The 19,452-nt window shown below is 46.8% G+C and overlaps 1 protein-coding gene across 1 annotated transcript in view; it reads left to right on the top strand.

Moving 5' to 3' along the window:
- The first annotated feature begins 551 nt into the window (after window positions 1-551).
- CAPRIN1 (cell cycle associated protein 1) overlaps window positions 552-19,452 on the top strand; it is a 40,481-nt gene continuing 21,580 nt past the window's right edge. The window contains exons 1-4 of the mRNA XM_029059918.2: window positions 552-686; window positions 945-1,223; window positions 18,358-18,420; window positions 18,562-18,648. Of these exons, the coding sequence (XP_028915751.1) occupies window positions 945-1,223; window positions 18,358-18,420; window positions 18,562-18,648 (429 nt within the window). The 5' untranslated portion in view covers window positions 552-686. The remainder of the gene's footprint in view (window positions 687-944; window positions 1,224-18,357; window positions 18,421-18,561; window positions 18,649-19,452) is intronic.

Genomic DNA, 19,452 nt, shown 5'->3' with positions numbered 1-19,452 from the left:
TTCCGAAGCCCGCCCATCGCCGTTTCTGGGGGGCTCCCGCATCGCCTTCGAGGGCTGCGGCCCGGACGGGCGGCTCTCAACTTGGGTGGGAGGGCAGGGGGCGGCGACGCCGAGGGAGTCGCTCCGTCCGTCCCCGGGCCCGGAGGGCGGCTGGGCGGCGGCCTGTCCCCCGCCGGAGGGTGGCCCCGGTGCCCGTCCTCCGCCCCGCCCGATTAGGGGCGTTCCCGGGCCGGTCCTTAGCGGGCCGCTCGGTCCCCCATTGTCCCCGCGGAGGTGGCGGCCCACTTTGCCCGAAGGCCCCCCGGGGTGGGCGCCGCCCGGGACGGGGCGGGCCGGGCCCGGCGGTCGGGGGTCCCCGGCGGCGGGGAGCCGGAGCGGGGGCGGCCGGTGGGGGCGGACGGGGCCCGGCAGGCGTTCGGGGCGGACAGGCCGGGCCCGCCCCGGCCCCGGCCCCGGCCCCTCCCCCTCGGCGGCGGGGCTGGGTAAGTCCCTCCCGCGCCCGCTCCCCTCTCTCCGCCTCACTACCGGCAGCGGCAGCAGCGGCAGCGGCAGCAGCGGCAGCAGCAGCAGCAGCGGTCGGTGCAGCAGGGACGGGGCGAAGCGGCCTGAGCCCACGGAGAGTCCAGTGCAGCCCGCAGACACCCGTCCCCCCTCTCCGCATCCACAGCGGCTTCCGCGCGTCCACGGTGAGGGCGGAGACCCCCCCCCCCCCCCGCCCCGAGGGCCCGGCACCAGCGGCTTCAGCCCCGCCGGCCGCGGGAGCCTGTCTGTGTGTGTGTCCGAGTGTGTGCGTTGGGAGGGAGGCCGGGTTGTGTGCGCTCGCAGGCCCTTTCCGTGCCCGCGGGCGACCCCCGTCCCGGCCCCGGGTAGGGGGGGAGACCGTTGCCCGGGTGCCGTTGCGTCCCTAACTCGGTGCTCTGGTCTGTCTCTTCTCGGCCCCGTAGATGCCCTCGGCCACCAACACCAGCAGCAGCAGCGGCGGCAAAGCGGCCGGGCCGCCGCCCCCGCCGGGCTCCTCCTCCTCCGGGAGCGAGGCGGCGGCGGCGGCCGCTTCGGGGCCCGGGGCGGCGGGCTCGCAGCAGCAGCAGCAGCAGCAGCAGCAGCAGCAGCAGCAGCAGCAGCAGGCCGCGCCCGGCGGAGGCACCGGCTCCGTGCAGACCGAGGCCATGAAGCAGATCCTGGGGGTCATAGACAAGAAGCTCCGTAACCTGGAGAAGAAAAAGGTGCCTCGGGGGAGCGGGGTGGGCGGTGGGGAAGGAGGAAGAGGGGACGGGCCGCCCCAACACACGCACGCCCAACTCGGCCTCGGTGGAGGCAGCCCCGAGGCCCGGGGCCTGCTCGCCCCCGGCTCGACGGACCCCCCGGCCGGGGGCTCTCCCTTCGGCCGCCGTTTGTGCCCCCCTCGGGCCCCCGCCCTAGGCCGCCCATCCGGATCGAGGGCATTGTCGACGAGGGCGGGGACGGCGACGTGGCTTCGGGGGTGGGGTGCCGCACCCCGAACCCGTTAGTCGGAGGCCGGTCCTTCCCGGGGGGGAGGCGGGCGGTGGGGGAGAGGGACGGTCGACGGGGGGCAGTGGGAGCCCCCGGGCCTCGCCCGCCCGTGCTCACCGCTTTGGGGGGACCCTTTCCTTCACGTGGAGCCCCCGATCGGCACGTTGGGGCCGCCCCGGGGTCGGGGGGTCAGTTGGGCCGCCAGCGGCCTCTTCCTCCAGCGGGCCCCTCCGGGTAGGGAGTGCCCGGACGAGCGCGCTCTTGCCCGTCCTTTGTGTCGTTGGGCCCGGCGGCCCCGGGACCCGCGCCTCCCCGCCCAGCCCGGGGGCCCCGGTCCCACCCCGGGGCTGTGGGTGCGAGGGGCCGAGAGGCCGGGTCGGGCGCTGGCCGCTGGGGCTCGGGCTCCGGAGGGCCGGGCACATGGAGGGGGAGACTAACATGGCGGCGGCGAAGGGGGGGGAAGAGGGAAGCGCTTCACAGGCGCTGCATTGTGAGCACAAAGCGAAAGCCGAGGGGGCGGAGGGAGCGAGCGAGCGACGGGCAGAGCGGGGAGGGAGGAAGGGAGGGAGGCAGGCAGGCAGGCAGGCGGCCGCCTTGGGTTCGGCGAGGGGGCCTGGGGCCCGACGCACCCACAGCCCGCAGGCCCAGGCCCCGGGCCTCCGGCCTGCCCCCAAACCGGCCTTTTGTTCCTCAGCCCCTGCCCGCCCCCAGCCCGGCCACCGGCCCCCAGGGCGGGACGAATCCCTCGGCCTCCACCCCAACGGGAATCGGGGGGGGGGGGGGAGGCTTCCAAACGATTCCAGCTTCTGTGGTGAAAACCCCTCACCAAGGATGGCAACGTTAGGCCGGGCCACTTGGGTGACGGGGCTTCCGCTTCGTTACTGAAACGGTGACCCTGGGTGGCCCTTTTTAAAAAATAAAATCACACGTTCCTTCAGTTAGGACTCTACAGACCCGTCTTACCTTTTCTTTCCTTTAGGATCAAGAAAATAACTTTGCCCCATTACTAGACGGAGGGCTTGAGTCTTTAAATTTAGGTTGTCGTGGGAATCCGTTTAAGAACCGTGAGGGAAGTGCCTGGGTACTTAACCCCGTGACAACTTAAACTTCTAAATATACCGGTTTCGTTGGAAAAGAAAAACTATCGGGGGGATTTTAGGGCGATTCTGCTTATAGTCGGATCTGAAGAACATTTACCCGTGAGGACAGATGATCACCGATTGAAGGGCTTGGCGTTCGGTGACGTTTTACATATTTCCTTCGTATCACATCTTTTCCTTCATTCTTCTGTAAAAAACTAAGTGGGTTTCTGTACTATAAACAATCAAACTTAAACCTCCCCGGAACCATGGAGAATGATTAAAAAAAAAAAAAAAAGCCCACCTTCGCCAAACTTGTTGATCTTAATTTGGGGAGTAAATTTAATGTTCCAAGAGAGTGGACCGGCTGGGTGCGTCCTAGGGCACACAACCAGAGTTCAGTTCCACTGGTACTGTGAAAACACAACCTGCAGCGAGGCGATCTGGAGCCCAGGTCTGGGCCCCCTCTGATGTGCAGTCTTCCCATCAGAATGGATAGGAGACTATGGCTGGAAATCCTAGATTAGCACCTGAGATCTCTCCAGTGGCCACTTCAAACCTGGAAGGGACTGCAAACCTGAAAGTACCGGTGCCACCCCAGATGTGTTTACCTTGCTGCCTGTTGGGGCAACCAGCAGCCTAGCATACTTCCTTTTAGACGAGATTGCCCGTCACTGGGTGTAACAGACAACCAGATATGTAAAGAGTTAAGAAATTAAGCAGCCTGGCGTGGTGAATAGAGCACTGGCCCAGGAGTCAGAAGGTTCTAGTGCTAGCTCCACCCCTTGTTTGATGTTACCTCATCTGTAAAATGGGGATTGAGACTGAACCTCACGTGGGACCCAATTTGCTCTCTAGACTGTGAGCTCGTTGGGGCAGGGAATGTATCTGCTTTGTCGTATTCTCCCAAGTGCTGAATACAGTGTTTTCTACACAGTAAGCGCTCAGTAAAGACGATTGAATGAATAGACGTGTTCTTAAAAATGAAAAATGGTTCGTAATGGTAAAACGGGTACCTCCCTAATCCCTAGAGAGGATGTCAGGGAGATCACACCAAGCTTTCTTGGTTACCACCGTCAGGGAGACAGTGGGCTCGAGGGACCATTGTCTGATTCCCAAAATGGCCTTTCTACTGTCCTAAGAAGTATGGCTGAAAAGATGGGTGAAAGAAAAGTAATGGGAAGCTAGTTGAAATCTCAATAAAAATGAAAATAAAACTGTTGTTTTGTTGAACTGAGCATATTTTTAAGATGGAAGCTTTCCTGTTTGGTAAAATAAAATCTATGCAACCATCAAATTTTGCAATTTCCTTGGTTGAGAGGATTCTTGTTAAGGCAAGCATAGTTGAGAAATGGGAATCGTAGTTGATACAGCTGGAGAGGAGAGTCCAAGGATGAACGGGTGTAGTTGAAAATGTCCAAAAAGGTAAAAGTGGAGTAAAAGTAAAACTAGTCCTAATCAAAGGGTCATTGTCATGATTTAAGTGTTAACTAAATATTACTGTGTGACATTTCCTATTTTTAAAATGGTATTCAAGCGCTTACTTTGGGCTAAGCACCATACTGCCTGCTGGAGTAGGTATAAGATTGCACAAAGTGTATGTCCCCCGTGGGGCTCAGTCTTAATTCCCTTTTTGCAGGTGAGGTAGCCGAGTTACAGTGTTTCACTAAGTTAGGTGCCTTGCCTGAGGTCACCCAGCAGACCCGTGGCAGAACTGGGATTAGTGCGAATTGCTCAAGTCCACAGTCAGGTGTACATCACACACCCACCATAGTCCTAACAGTAGCTGAAATAGGAGTTTTAATAAGCTTAAACTTGTGCCCATGTACAAGTGATATTTGTATAATTTCCAGAACTATAACCCAGAAACAGCTGTAGTTGCAGCATGGAGGATAAAAACAAATCGGACTGAAGAGGGACTATTTTGGCAAAGTCAGTGAGGAATTGGAGATAACTGCTCAAGGTAGCACTGATGAGAGTGGAATGTCTAAACTCTAGTGAGGCCGATAAAAAAAAGAAACCAGTCCACAGACTGGCTGAGAGATGCTTGGATTGAGTTGATTTTCTGGGTGCAATCTAAAGCCTCTTAGTAGTCATTCAGCTACACACATTCATAGGTGAATTTCACCAAAGAGTGGTAATTTCAAATGTGGACGAGCTCTTATAAATGTGTTTGGGTTGCTCACGTATAGGTAGAGGAGTTTCTTAAAACTGGTAACCGAATGCTAATGAGTTATTACGGTGGTCTTGGACCTATCATTTTGGAGCTGCCCTTTTTAAGTGCCCTTTATGCAGTGAATGTCACTAACCGAATTTTCCACAAGGTGCTTTGGTCAGCATAATGTGCCCCTTGCCCTAAATGAGACATTAAGAGTTAAAAACTTTAAGTAAAATGGAATACTATATCTTAGATGTTCATCTCATAAAGGTTCTAAAACATTAAACTGAAGTTTGAGTATTTGGGTCACGAGGAAAAACCAACATTGATTTTTACCTCAATTACTACCTTCTGCATTAATTATCATCAGTATGTATTGAATTCCTGCTGTGTGCAGAGCACTGCACTTGGTGCTTAGGAATATACAGCAAAAGTAGAAGATCTGGCCCCTGCTCTCAAGATGCGTATAGTCTAATGGGAGAGGGAAACAGACAACTGGTCACAATAAAAGCATAAATAAATAAATCAGTGAAATAAAACTGATATATACCCAGGTGCTAAAGACAGCTGTGGATTGACTTGAACAGGGAGGTAGGAATTGAGGTAGGTTTTTGTTGTCGTCATCATTGTTGGGGTTTTTTTTTTTTTTACATGGCATTTGTTAAAGACTTATGTGCTAGGCACTGTAGTAAGGGAAGGGGTAGGTACAAGCTAATAAGGTTGGACATAGTCCAGGTCCCACATGGGGCTCAGTCTTAATCCCCATTTTGGCAGATAAGGTAACTGAGGCACAAAAAAGTGAAATGATTTGCCCAAGGTCACAAAGCAGATGGTGGTGGAGCCAGGATTAGAACCCATCTATCCTAATACTTAGAAGAGGTTATCTAACATCCTTAATGGATTCCTTTTTGCCCTTCACTTTCCCTCCAGTAGTCCACGATAGACCTCATCCTTGAACTTACGCATACCGTGCTTGAACCTGATATTTTTGGCCTACATAACATAATGAATTACAAATGCCTGCTACTCGCTGTGAATAGAAGTGTTTTCTGTTTGTTTTGAGGCCTCTATCGTCAAGCGTCTGTGTATGCCCCTTGTTCTGGTAAATGTTTGGTATGGGCCAAGTACATTACCAAGCTCTGGAGTAATCAAGATGGGCATAGTTCCTGTCCCCATGGGGCTCACAGTCTACCTAGGAGGGACAACAAGAATTGAAACACCATTTTAGAGGTGAACAAATTGAGACCCAGATAGCTAATTGACTTGCCCAAGGACGTGTGAGTTGTGTCTTTTTAGCCCGTAGCCTTGGTATTATCCTCAGCTCCCATAAGTCTATCACCAAAGTCTCATTTCTACCTTCAGTCCATCCAAAAGGCTACCTTTCCGGATGGTGAGCTCTTTGTGGGTAGGCAACATGCCTACAGTTCTTTTGTATTGTACTCTCCCAAATGCTGTGTACACAGAAACCACCGAGAAACCACTCATCGATTGTAATGGTACCTATCTGTGATGTTATTTATTCACATTAATATCTGTCTACCCCTCTAATCATGATTATGGTATTTGTTAAGTCCTTATGTACCAGCCACTACGAAGCGCTGGGGTGAATACAAGCAAATTGGGATGGACACATGGGGTCCTACGTCAGGCTTACAGTCTCGATCCTGATTTTACAGGTGAGGTAAGAGACGCAGAAAAATGAAGTGACTTTCCAAGGTCACACAGCAGATGATTGGTGGAGCCGGGATTAGAACCCATGGCCTTCTGACTCCCAGGCCCATGCTCTATCCACTACGCAGTGCTGCTCTAGACTCTAAGCTTGTTATGGCTTTGGAAGGTATCTACTCATTCTGTTGTATTGTACTCTCCCAAGTGCCTAGTATAGGGCTCTACAACCTAGCGCTCAATAAATACCATCGATTCATAGTAATAGTATTTGAGTGCTTACTTTGTGTAGAGCACTTTACCAGGTGTTGGAACACAGTTGGTCCATGCACTTGTAGTAACCCACCATGATTATTGCCTGGACCTCCTTGTTGACTCCCTACCTTTAGCATTCCCTTCCCCTTTCCTGTCCCCCCTCCCCGAGGTCAAATGTCACCAAGGTCCCCAGACTATTTCTGTAAAGCACTATGGGGCTATCTCCCCATTCCTCCAAACCCTCTGATGCTTGTCCACCCATTTCCAAATTAAAGAGACACTCATCACCACCCCTTCTGCTTAACCTTGCTTCTTTCTGAAAAGAACCCAGGCCACACACTTGGCTCATATAACACTAATGCACTTACTGGTCCTCAATTGTATATCTTGCTGTCAATCCATTGCTCTGAAAACGTCCCCCCTTTATATCCAGCGGACCACCACTCTTTCCATCTTCAAAGCCCTACAGAATTCATATTTCTTCCAAGAAGTGTTTGCTCGCCACATCTACCCATTGTATTCTTTCCTCCCTTCTGTCTTACCTGTGCATTTATGTCTATACCCTCTAAGAACTGTGATGCCTATTCCACCCCCACAGCAGTTAATTACAATCAAAGGTATTTATTGAGCTCTTACTGTGTGTAGAGCACTGACCTGGGAAGGTACAATACAGCAGAATCAGTAGCCAATCCCTGCCCACAGTAAGCTCATGGTCTAGAAGGGGAGACAGAAATTAATACAAATAAGTAATCTACACATCTTTATATTCTGCTGATTCCTCTCTCTAAATGTCTGCCCAATTAGATTGTAGGCTTGACGGCAGGCATTGTGTTTGCTAAATCTACTCTTCTTTCTCAAATACTTAGAACTTTGCTCTGCACACAATAAGTGTGCAGTAAATACACCATTGATTGATTCAATCCTCTATGGTCATTGTTTACCAGAGGGACAAGCCCTTGGTCTCTCTGGGCTCTTCTCCTGTTAATTAGGGCTTCAACTCTCACTTTAAGCAATTTGTTTCTTCCTAGACCCTTGAGTTGTTGAAGAGCAGACTTGTACATGTGCAAAGTTGCCTCAGCTGTGCCATGTAACTTAACCCTTCCCTCCTTTTCCCTCCATTCTTTCCCTCCCCCGACAAGGAGCATTTGGATTGACCTTCTGTGTCTGAAGACCTTTGAGTTGCCTAAAACCAAGCCAGGTTAGTCCGAGTTCCCCAGAGCAACAGCTGAATGGATCCTACATCTGGGGGCTGCTGAACCATTTCTGTAAAAACCTACGTGGGTATCTCCCCACTTCCGAAAACCCTCCGATGCTTGTCCTCCCATTTGCTCATTAAAGAGAAACTCTTCACTCCTGGTGAGGCCTATAGGCTGTTCATTCAACCGCGGTCCCAGGATGTCCCGTGAGTGGGTTCATTGGAGTTAAGCTAAGCTTGCCTGAAGTATGTGGCTCACCAGACTGTAGGTGCGAAGAGATTCTGATCCGCCTTCAGAAGCTTGGACCCGGTTTTGGTTCAGAATTCAGGAAGTTCTCCAGTTCCGTCAACAATGCCCTGTCCCTTCAGTTTAGCGTCAGCAGAGTTCAGGTAGACTCACTTCGCATGGCTCAGTGGAAAGAGCATGGGCTGGGGAGTCAGAGGTCATGGGTTCAAATCCCAACTCCGCTGCTTCTCTGTGTGACTTTGGGCAAGTCACTTAACCTCTGTGCCTCAGTTACCTCATCTGTAAACTGGGCATTAAGACTGAGCCCCAGGTGGGACAACCTGAGCACCTTGTATCCTCCCGAGTGCTTAGAACAGTGCTTTGCACATAGTAAGCACTTAAATATCATTCTTATTACTATTCAACCTAAAAGGATGTATAACATCCTTAGGATAAAATTAAGTTAATCATTAGTTCCCTCCCCCCCTTTTTTGGGGGGGGCAAAATTAGAATTAAGAGCATCTTTCTATCTAGCATATCTACCTGAAAATCCAGGTATTGTGCTCATCAGGGAATAAATTCTGATCAGTTCATTCAGTGGTATTTATGAGAAGCAGCGTGGCTCAGTGGAAAGAGCACGGACTTTGGAGTCAGGGCTCATGAGTTCGAATCCCAGCTCTGCCACTTGTCGGCTGTGTGACTGTGGCCAAGTCACTTAACTTCTCTGTGCCTCAGTTCCCTCATCTGTAAAATGGGGATTAAGACTGTGAGCCCCACGTGGGACAACCTGATTCCCCTATGTCTACCCCAGCGCTTAGAACAGTGCTCTGCACATAGTAAGCGCTTAACAAATACCAACATTATTATTATTATTGAGCACTTACTGTGTGCAAAGCACTGTACTGAGCACTTGGGAGAGTACAATATAACAATAAATGGACACATTCCCTGCCCACAACGACTCTGTCCTTGAGACCTAGATCCCCTAAAGGCTTAAAAGAAAACAAATCATCTCAGTCCCAGACTTAAGTCTGAAATATATAGGAGTCACCTAATCAATGGAAACCACTTATAACTGGTGTTTTTTCTATTTTCTTTAAAGCAGTTAGCTTTTCAGGTAAGGCGTTTGGAAAAAAAGTATGTTCAGAAAATTGTGTAATGTAGGCCCGTGTGATATAGAGCAAGACACTGTGACACTTAAGATTTTAGCGTGCTAGCATTTGCTATTAAAGCTCAGCAAATTTACCTACAACTGAGTTGTAAGCCACCAACCAAGCTCAGGTGATGAAACATTGATGTTATTTTGCTTGAAAAGAAGAGCAGAGCAAGGAAATGAGCTAACTAAAGTACGAGCAGATGCTAAACTAGAAAGTTAGTATTGATTAATTTTACATGACCTTAAATATGAGTGCTAGTGAAACTCTTTCCGGCTAACAGTGAGTGAATGAAAAGATGGGGAGGTGGTAAACATCTCCTCTTGCCAGGGCATTGCAGTGTGCTAGTGCTAGGCAAAATTCTCACTGCAGTTATTTTATAGAACTGGTAATGTTAGGTTCCGGAGTAAATGATAAAAAAAAATGCTACTTTTTCATAGAGGTTCCCACTAAAACTGGCTGGTCTTTGTCAAACGGAAAATTGAGCCTTGGCTCGACATTTAAAAATCCCTCTGTTAACATGTGCATTTAGTTACAATAGCTTTTTAGCTGCAATGCAGAGGGCAAGATTGCTTTATGCTGTGCGTTCACCTTGGCCCGGTGAAAGAAGCTATAGTGCTGCTTTCTTAGAAATGGCCAAGATTATTAGCTTTTTAGCTCCTTTAAGGTGACAGAGAGGATTTAGTAAGTATGAGATGTTTGATGATTTTAAAAGTAGTTTAAATGGTCAGGGTCATTATGAACAGTTTAAATGCATGGTTATTTAAAATTGATGTTTCCTAGCAAGCTAATTAGTTTGATTTTCTTGCCCATTTTTGTGGACAGAGTGGTAGAATGAGAATGACAGGCTTTTAGGAAAAGGCTTTTTGGGTGGTAAACTTGGCCCAGCTATTTAATGAAACATTAACAAGTGTTAAATGGTCCTAAGCCTTTTTGTTTTCACTTACCTTTAGGAGACATTCTTAAGGATTTCTGAATGGTAAATTAGTTGAGTTTTCTGGGAAGACCTAAGTGAAAAGTACGTAGCCTGGAAAGGCATGATGTAGGAAATAAAGTTTGACCTTTCTTTGAAATCACTCTCAATTGTGTGAATAACTTAAATAGTTGAGGAGGACTTCCTAGGAAGTTTTTAGCCTTTAAAAAGGCAACACATGTTCATGTTACTGAGCACCATAGAGACTCCTTGCAGTTCCTTTTCCTGGCTTTCAATGAGCACCTGCTATACTGACAACTTAAGACCCAGTTGGAGTCGATGAAGTTTGTAAATCCAAGAGGAAAATGTCAAAAGGTGGCAGTGTGATGGTGGTATAAGTAGAGATGATCTACATCCTGATCCCTCTTTTGGAAATGGAATATTTTAAGCATCAGTTTCAAAGTGGACATATGGAGATTAGAGCCCACAGAGCAAGGGCTAGGCCGTGGAGGAGGGAGGGCAGCTCATCTCCCCACCTTGCAATCGTGTTCATGCTGCATCGACTCCTGGAAATTCATTGTCATATTTACTGAGCGCTTACTGTGCAAAGAGCAATGACTTACTCTCTCCCTTTTTGGTTGGAATTGGGATGCTTCTGTTTCAGGCGTCCCGGGTTTGGAAAGGTGGACTGATATGGAGCAACTGCGGGCTGGGGGTCTGGGATGGTCCCAGGATTTTCCATCCCGTGCCAGTCTTGTCTCTTGTGGTTTATATCCTTGGTTCCTTTACCTATTTCCAAGGGACTGCATCAGGTGCATGGCAGGAAGATAATTATATCTTTCTGGATTCCTGCTTGGATGTCTGACCTGATTGTTCCAGCAAATTCTTTTACAACGCGCCCCCCCTACCCTTCCCCCCCCCCCCAAAGAATAGACTGTTATTTTCAAGTGCCGATTACATTTAAGCCCTAAATGGCCGAACATGATGTTCTTTACACAGGGACGTTTTCATGGAATTAGAACCATTTGAAAGGAAATGTTTTCACCTTTGATCAGGAAGATGGGCAGTTCATTAACTTCTGGAACCATTCACTTAGTTCACTTAAATCAGAGCTTCACAATACTAGAGCTGTGTAGCTCCAATCATGTTCCCTTTCCACAAATTAGGAATGAAGCCATAGGTTGACCATTCTGTATACAGAGCTTGCTTTGCACCATAACTCTCCATAAATATTTTTTTTTTCCTTCTAGGATTGATCTTGGTAGCACTTGGGTAGATTTTTGGTATTGTAAGAGGAGTGAGTGTTCCTAGGGTTCCAGTTCTAAGCAAAAACCTCAAAAGTAATATTTCTTACTGCTTTTGCTTTTTTAAAGTAGGGATTTAGAGATTCCAACCTAATTAGAAAAGGCAATAAAATTAATTTAAATAGATGATTTCTCACAGTAAGAACTGGTTGCTTGTGAAGGTGGCCCAGGTTAGTTATGATTATGCTGTCCAGCTGAATTTCTTATTTTTCCCCCCAGCTAAATGTACTACATTTCAACCTTTTAAAATGCTCCACTAGAGAGAGAATTCTTTGCTAATCAACCAGTGGCACTTTCTATGTGCTAACTGGAGAGCCCTTTAATAAGATCTTGGGAGAGTCCAGCAGAAGCAAGACAATGTATCCTGTCCTCAGGGAGTTTAGGGAGACAGACAAAAATTATTTACAAATGGTGGGAGGAGGAGGGAGTGCAGTGGTATTACAGGAAGTACAAATGTGTCAGTTGGAAATAGCTAAATAAATTGAATGGGCTGGGAAGTAGTGTGGTCTAGTGGAAAGAGTACGGGCCTGAGTGAAGGACCTGGTTTCTGATGTTGACTCCTCTGTTTACCTGCTCAGTGATCTGGGACAGGTCATTTAACTTCTCAGTGCCTCAGTTTCCTCAATGGCAAAATGGGGATTCATTACCTGTTCTCCCTCCTACTTAGACTGTGAGCCCCATAAGGAACAAGGACTATGTCTGACCTGGTAGTAAAGCTGTTGAAGGCTACACAGTTGTGTGCCTCTTGAGCGACAGGCACCATGTCTGATTCCCAACTCTGCACTTGGAAGATGATATGGGAAAAGGAAACATCCCAGCCAATAAAGGTAGGCAGTTCTCAGGGCTTGAGGGTTCCTTGAAAAGAGTGTTAGTAAGCTACTGAAGGCAGGACAGGGACCATGTCCCGACTCTATATATTTGGTTCTGGACCTCTCATGCGCTTAAGGTATTTATCCTATCCCCAACACTAGTGTACATAATTATCTGTAATTTATTTTAATGTCTGTTTCCACCTCTTCAGTAAGCCTCTTATGGGTCAGGAACACATCACATATTATATTCTCCCAAGCGCATAGTCAGTGCTCTGCAAACAGTAGGCAATAAGTAAGTGAATGATTGATTTCACAAATAAAATATTTCAGATTTGGTATGCGCATCCTCCTGTGCAGTGAAACCTTTTTTTTTATCCTCATAAGCACTTATTCATTTATATCAATCAAAATGTGGGCCTGGAGAGAAAAATGTCACTTCTTTTGGCCAGTTGTCGGGACCTCCCACTCCAGGCCTGATGTTCCCGTTGTCTTGGGTGGAGCTGGAGCAGGCCTCGCTACTCCTAGACTCACCATCCTGGAGTCCCATGTGGTCTCAAGCATCCTCCCTGGGAGAATCCTTCCCGTCCCGATTATCGACTGCTGCCTTATAGTCTTCAAGTTTTGGTCCTTCCTCTCTCCTTCCCCACAGCTCATTCATATTTGGCCTGGAAAACGAGCTGGCGATCCATCAGAGAAAGCTGGTGTGAGCAGGTCCTCTCTCTCCTCCCTTTTCCCACCTTACTTCACTTCATAGGCTCCTCCTGCAAAGCCCCTTTATCTAATCTAAATGGTGCACCCCAGAACATTTGGGTTTAAAAAGTAATGCATTTCAGAATTGAGTATCCTAAGTTAGGTAATTGGGAAGCATGACTTCCTGGCACAAAATCACAAATAAGAAAACATTGAGACATATAGAGTGATTACTGCTGACATCTGCCCCAACATATTTTGCTATATACAGTCTGTTGGAGAAGGCGGGGTTAGGTTCCTGAAAAATCGTGGGTTATAGTAAACTTGAGTTATTGAGTGCTAACCCTATTCTTCTGATATAAGCTTATGAGTAGCTATACCATATGGAGTCCCTTGTTCTATATAGAGAACACTATTTTGGTGATTACTTTTCAGCTTTATGAATTAAGTTGGCCTGTCATACAGACAAAATAACAATCAGGTTTCCTTACTTTTTTTAGGGTGACACGTAGACTATACCACAGTGTTTTCCCTCTTCTTCCTTCACATTGAAAATAAAGTACAGTGCAAAATGTCATGGCATAATTGTGCTGTTGTGTGCAGAGCCAAGTACTAAGTGCTTGGTAGGGTACAGTATAACAAGAGTTGTAGACACATTTCCTGACGACGACAACATACTGCAACATCAAGCTTACAAGATAGAGATCTGTAATGCTGAACTCAAGGTAATAAACATGTTTGGACATAAAAGAGATCAGTTATGGGGTCTATAATATAAGTATAGGCAGTGGTACTGTATTTGTCATCAGTCAATCAATTGTATTTAGTGTTTACTATGTGCAGAGAACTGTACTAAGCGCTTGGTAGAGTTCACTATAACAGACATATTCCCTGCCCTCAGCGAGCTCACAGCCTAAAGGGGAGAATGCTAGCTACTTGGTTACCAAGATGTAATCATGTTTTCTTACAGCTGGAGAAGGGGGAGAGGGTGGCACAAATAAATACAACTTTGGTTAACTAAATATTTTCATTACTAATGCCTCAGAAGCCAAAGAGAGTTCTTCCTTCTGAGGACTTGCAATCTAATAGGGGAGGCAGGTTGACCCCCACAAATAATGGGAACAGGAGGAAGAGTAAAAAAAAAAAAATGTTGGTATTTGTTAAGCACTTACTATGCAGAGCACTGTTCTAAGCGCTGGGGTAGACACGGGAATCAGGTTGTCCCTCGCGGGGCTAACAGTCTTAATCCCCATTTTACAGATGAGGTAACGGAGGCACAGAGAAGTTAAGTGACTTGCCCACAGTCACACAGCTGACAAGTGGCAGAGCTGGGATTCGAACTCATGACCTCTGACTCCAAAGCCCATGCTCTTTCCACTGAGCCACGCTGCTTCTCTATAATAATGTTGGTATTTGTTAAATGCTTACTAGGGGCCGAGCACTGTTATAAATGCTGGGGGAGATACAGGGTAATCAGGTTGTCCCACGTGGGGCTCACACACTTTTAATCCCTATTTTACAGATGAGGGAACTGAGGCACAGAGAAGTTAAGTGCCTTGCCCACAGTCACACAGCTGACAAGTGGCAGAGCCGGGAGTCGAACTCATGACCTCTGACTCCGAAGCCCAGGCTCTTTCCACTGAGCCATGCTGCTTCTCCTTATTTGTTAAGTGCTTACTATGTGCAAAGCACTGTTCTAAGCACTGGGGGATACAAGGTGATCAGATTGTCCCACGTGGGGCTCACAGTTTTAATCCCCATTTGACAGATGAGGTAACTGAGGCATAGAGAAGTGAAGCGACTTGCCCAAGGTCACATAGCTGACTAGCGGCGGAGCGGGGATTAGAACCCGTGACCTCTGACTTCCAAGCCCGTGCTCTTTCCACTGAGCCATGCTGAGTAAGAAGATGACAGAATTAATGTTGGGATGAAAACCAAAAAAATACACTAAATACACCATAGTGAACATCAGGTACTTAAAGGGTGCGAATTTAAGGGGATAGAATGATTCATAAGGGAGAGGGAGTAGGGAAAGAGGGCTTAATTGGGGAAGACCTTGGAAGAGGTATGATTTTCATAAGACTTTGAAGGTGGGGAGAGTGGTGGTCTGTTGGCTATTTAGGGGGAAGCAGTTCCAGGCTTAAAAGAGAGGACATTGGTAAGGGGATGGCGGTGAGGTAGACGATTGAGGTACAGTGAGTAAGTTTTTGTTTGGGGACTGGTAGAGGTGCCTGTTGTATGGTGCAACTTGGGGTATTGGAAATTTAACCAGGGAAGGCTTCCTGTAGGAGATGGGATTTTTTTTTTTTTAGAAAGGCTTTGAAGATGGTGTTTTTAGGTGTTAGGGGCGAGTTCTGGGCTGTAAGAACAGCTTGGGCTAAGGATCAGAGGGCAAGAGCGTGGGAAGAGCAGAGGGTACATGCTGGTGAGTGATGAGTGAAGACAGTCAATAAAATATTTTAACTATGTTATTTGTTAAGTGCTTACTATAATAATAATGTTGGTATTTGTTAAGCGCTTACTATGTGCCGAGCACTGTTCTAAGCGCTGGGGTAGATACAGGGTAATCAGGTTGTACCACATGAGGCTCACAGTTAATCCCCATTTTACAGATGAGGTAACTGAGGCACAGAGAAGTTGTGACTTGCCCACAGTCACACAGCTGACATGGCAGAGCCGGAATTCGAACTCATGACCTCTGACTCCCAAGCCCATGCTCTTTCCACTGAGCCACGCTGCTTCAGGCACTGAGGTGGAGAAAAGCAAATCAAGTTTTACATAGTCCCTGTCCCAAATGGTATTCAGAAGTCTTAATCTCCACTTGGGACTCACAGAAAAGTGAAGTGATTTGCCCAAGGTCACGTAAAAGACAAGTGGCAGAGCCAGGATGAAAGCCGCTGACCTTCTGACTTCCAGGCTTGGGCCTTTTACACTAAGCCATACTGCTTCTCAAATATGGAAGATGGGCCTCGCTGGTATACAGCTTTGAAACTTGGTAAGGGGAAATTCATAGCCATTGGAGATTTGAGTGAAGCGGTATGTACTGAGACATTTAAAATGTATTGTTCTCTTACAAGTGCTTAGTACAGTACTCTGCACATAGTGTTCAGTAAATACCATTGATTGATTATATGGGCAGGGGCCAAAATGGGGCATGGCAGTTCCAGGGATTCTAATTAATAATAATGATGATGATGATGATGATGGTATTTGTTAAGTGCTTACTATGTGCCAAGCACTGTTCTAAGCACTGGGGTACATAAAAGGTAATCAGGTTGTCCCACGTGGGGCTTAATCCCCACAGACTTAATCCCCATTTTACGGATGAGGGAACTGAGGCACAGAGAAGTAAAGTGACTTGCCTCAAATCACACAGCTGAGAAGTGGTGGAGCCGGGATTAGAACCCATGACTTCTGGCTCCCAAGCCCGGGCTCCTTCTGTTAAGCCACGCTGCTTCTCTAGTTCATAATTCTAATTTAGAATTCCTGGCTGGAATTGCATTTGGAGTCACTTAGGATAGCCCTGTCCCGTTAAAATCCAGTGGGTCCTAAAGCCCTCCAGTTCTTTTTTCCTGGGTTGGACAGGATTTGGGGGTCCCTTCATTGCACACCCCACCTCAAGTCTCAAGCCCCTTCTTTTGCCATCACACCCTCATGTCTCTCAAACCTAGCACCCTTCCAAACCACAGGGGAATCATTCGGAGACCAGCCAGACATTTGCTGTCCTTAGAGGCTCCAAGAAGCTTGTGGGGAAAGACCTCTTTCCCTTCCTGGGCACCTGGACTTCCCAAGGCAGATGATGTTCCTGCTAAGAAAGCTGAATATGGGTTTAATGGGCACCTTGTAAGTGTTATTAACCTGTTAGTCAACTGATGCTGTTAGAGTGATTACCATGTGCAGAGTAGTCTACTAAACGCTTGGGTGAATATAGTGGAGGTGGTAAACATGGTCCCTGCTCTAAAGGAGTTTAGAGTCTAGTAGTAATCAGATAACAAATCAAACAGACTTGATCCAAACCACCTTTTCCTTTTCTGTAACATTTTCCCAGGACCCTTTCTTCTTTGGAGTAGGGTTCTGGTGCCTACGTTGTTTTGGTCCTTTCCCTTTTTCTTTTTGGGTGTCCCAAGTACTGATCTCACTCTCTCTGAGGTGTTCCCTTAGGATCTTCTCATGCCAGGGTGGGTCTGCTGCTGATCGCTTCTGGGGAGAAGCACTGAGGTCTAGTGGATAGAACACAGGACTGGGAGTCAGTCAGAAGGACCTGGATTCTAATCCTGCCAATGCAACTGTCTACTATTTGTTCAGTTCCCCAGTTGACCACCTGTCAGGGAAATGTATTTGGGAGTGAGCCTTCTGGGTTTCTCTCCTGACCTGGGTGGCTAGGTTTGAGTGACTGCCACAAGGGTTGAGGCTGGCGGCGCTGGAAGGCTTGGTAGGCAGTTGCTTGATTGTGATATGACAAGAGTTTGAATCAGCAAAATTGCTTGAGTCCCATTGGGACTAATGTAAGTCTCAGCTAAGCGCATCTTCCATCCCACTATAATGGAAAAAAAAATCATAGCAAAAGAATTCCTCAAAGTAGTCAACTTCTTTGCAATCATTAGTTTTCTTTTTTCTTTTTTAGCACCTGGCTATTTCTGAGTTCTGCCTGGGTAGAGAGGAAACTCCTGGAGGTGGCTCTAGCAAGGAGAGAACTCAAGAAATTGTTCTGGGTCTTGGACTGTAAATAAAGGGCATTCCAGAATAAATAGAGCAGGATAGTAACCCTCTAGGCAGTCTCCATTCATGAAGATTCTTTGAACTTTTTTTCAACCTGCCTGTAGAGTTGCTCAGTGCAGATATTCTCAGTGTCTCATCTAAATTATCTATTAAATTTCAAGGGTTTATGGGAAGTCAAAGATAATTTTTTATTTTAATTTAGGTAACTGCATTTAAACTTTATTTTTACTGAAATTTCACTCAAATGACGCGGTGTGAGGTAACCTGGGTGGTAACCTGAACGTGAAATTTAAGTTTTGTTTCATTTTGGGTTTTTTTTGCTGAGAATCCAAGAATAGTATATTTAATTTCTGGAGACGAAAAAACTTCAGACCGTTCAGCTCTCAGCAGAAAGGTGCCCTATTTTGAAAGCAGAACTCAAATTTATTTTTAATTACCAACGATGGAAGGTTAATTTTGTTCTACTGAATGGAGCTTTGTTATATCAGTGGTATTTAACAACTTGATTTTTCCCCTTTCAAATTAATAGAGAAACTCTTTGAATTCTATGTTCATATAAGCAGTGCTTCACATTCAAGTTCTACCTGAAGCAAGAAATGAGAGTCAGTGGATGGAGATGTCATTACATATTTAGGGGATTGGTTTTCCATCGTTAAAGCAAGAGGTTAATGCTATTTCTTTCTTTTTTTTAATCAGGGCAAACTTGATGATTACCAGGATCGAATGAACAAGGGAGAGCGCCTTAATCAAGATCAGCTGGTAAAGATATTAAATTTGACTTAACTTGGCCTATTCAGTATTTTAATAAGAAAGTAAGCCATCTTTCAGGCAGCAAAGGTATGGGGAGCTGAGGGAGAGTCCTGTAGGTTTCCAGTAAAGTTGGGACTTTTATCTTTTCAGGATGCAGTGTCCAAGTATCAGGAAGTCACCAATAATTTGGAATTTGCGAAGGAGCTGCAGAGGAGTTTCATGGCTTTGAGCCAAGATGTAAGTAGACATTAGACAATGATCACTGTGGATGTAGTTTATATATGCTTACGAAACTCGAAATGAAAATTGGTTATATCAGGGAAAAGTAAGATTATCTGATTCTTGGTAGAAGAAATTGCTTTGGGTGCTAAAATTTAATTCCAAAATATAACTAGTCAGAAAAACAATGATGCATTTGTCCAGACTCCACAGTCATAGAGACTAGAGATTCTTCTCCTTAACCTCCCTTCCTTTCAACACATGCATCTGCACCTGCACTCATATACATACAGGTCAGGCGATCTGCTCTGATTATATTGTATCTACTCCGGTTCTTAGCACAGTGCTTGGCACCTAGTAAGAAGTTGATAGTCTACTATCATCATTATTTTTCCAACATTTCTTTTTCACCTTTTGAGAAGGTAAACACTTGAGTGGTGCTCGTAGATCAGAGGATTCTCTCACACATTTGAAGCACGAGGCAACGTATTCTCGTAAATGATTGTTCCCTTGTGTACTTGGCAGATTTTTCAGATGCCTTGGAAAGGTGCAAACTGGCAGGAAAATGTGGTTTTGGGCTGTCAGAATCATATGAATTCTTTAACCATCCCAGTTTCGTGATATCACTTTTATGTCTGTTCCACAACACATTCCCCTAAACAATTGTTCCCTTGTGTACTTGGCCTATCTTTCAAATGCCCCAAAAAGGTGCAAACTGGAAGGAAAATGTTGTTTTTGGGCTGTCAGAATCATATGAATTCTTAATCCCAGTTTTATAGTATCACTTCTGTTTCTGTTTCCCAATTGGCTTTTGCCATCAAA

This window comes from Ornithorhynchus anatinus, chromosome 3, assembly GCF_004115215.2.
Source record: "Ornithorhynchus anatinus isolate Pmale09 chromosome 3, mOrnAna1.pri.v4, whole genome shotgun sequence".
Classification (NCBI taxonomy): Eukaryota; Metazoa; Chordata; class Mammalia; order Monotremata; family Ornithorhynchidae; genus Ornithorhynchus; species Ornithorhynchus anatinus.
Note: the sequence above shows the minus strand (reverse complement) of the source record. Positions and strands in the feature narration are given on the sequence as shown.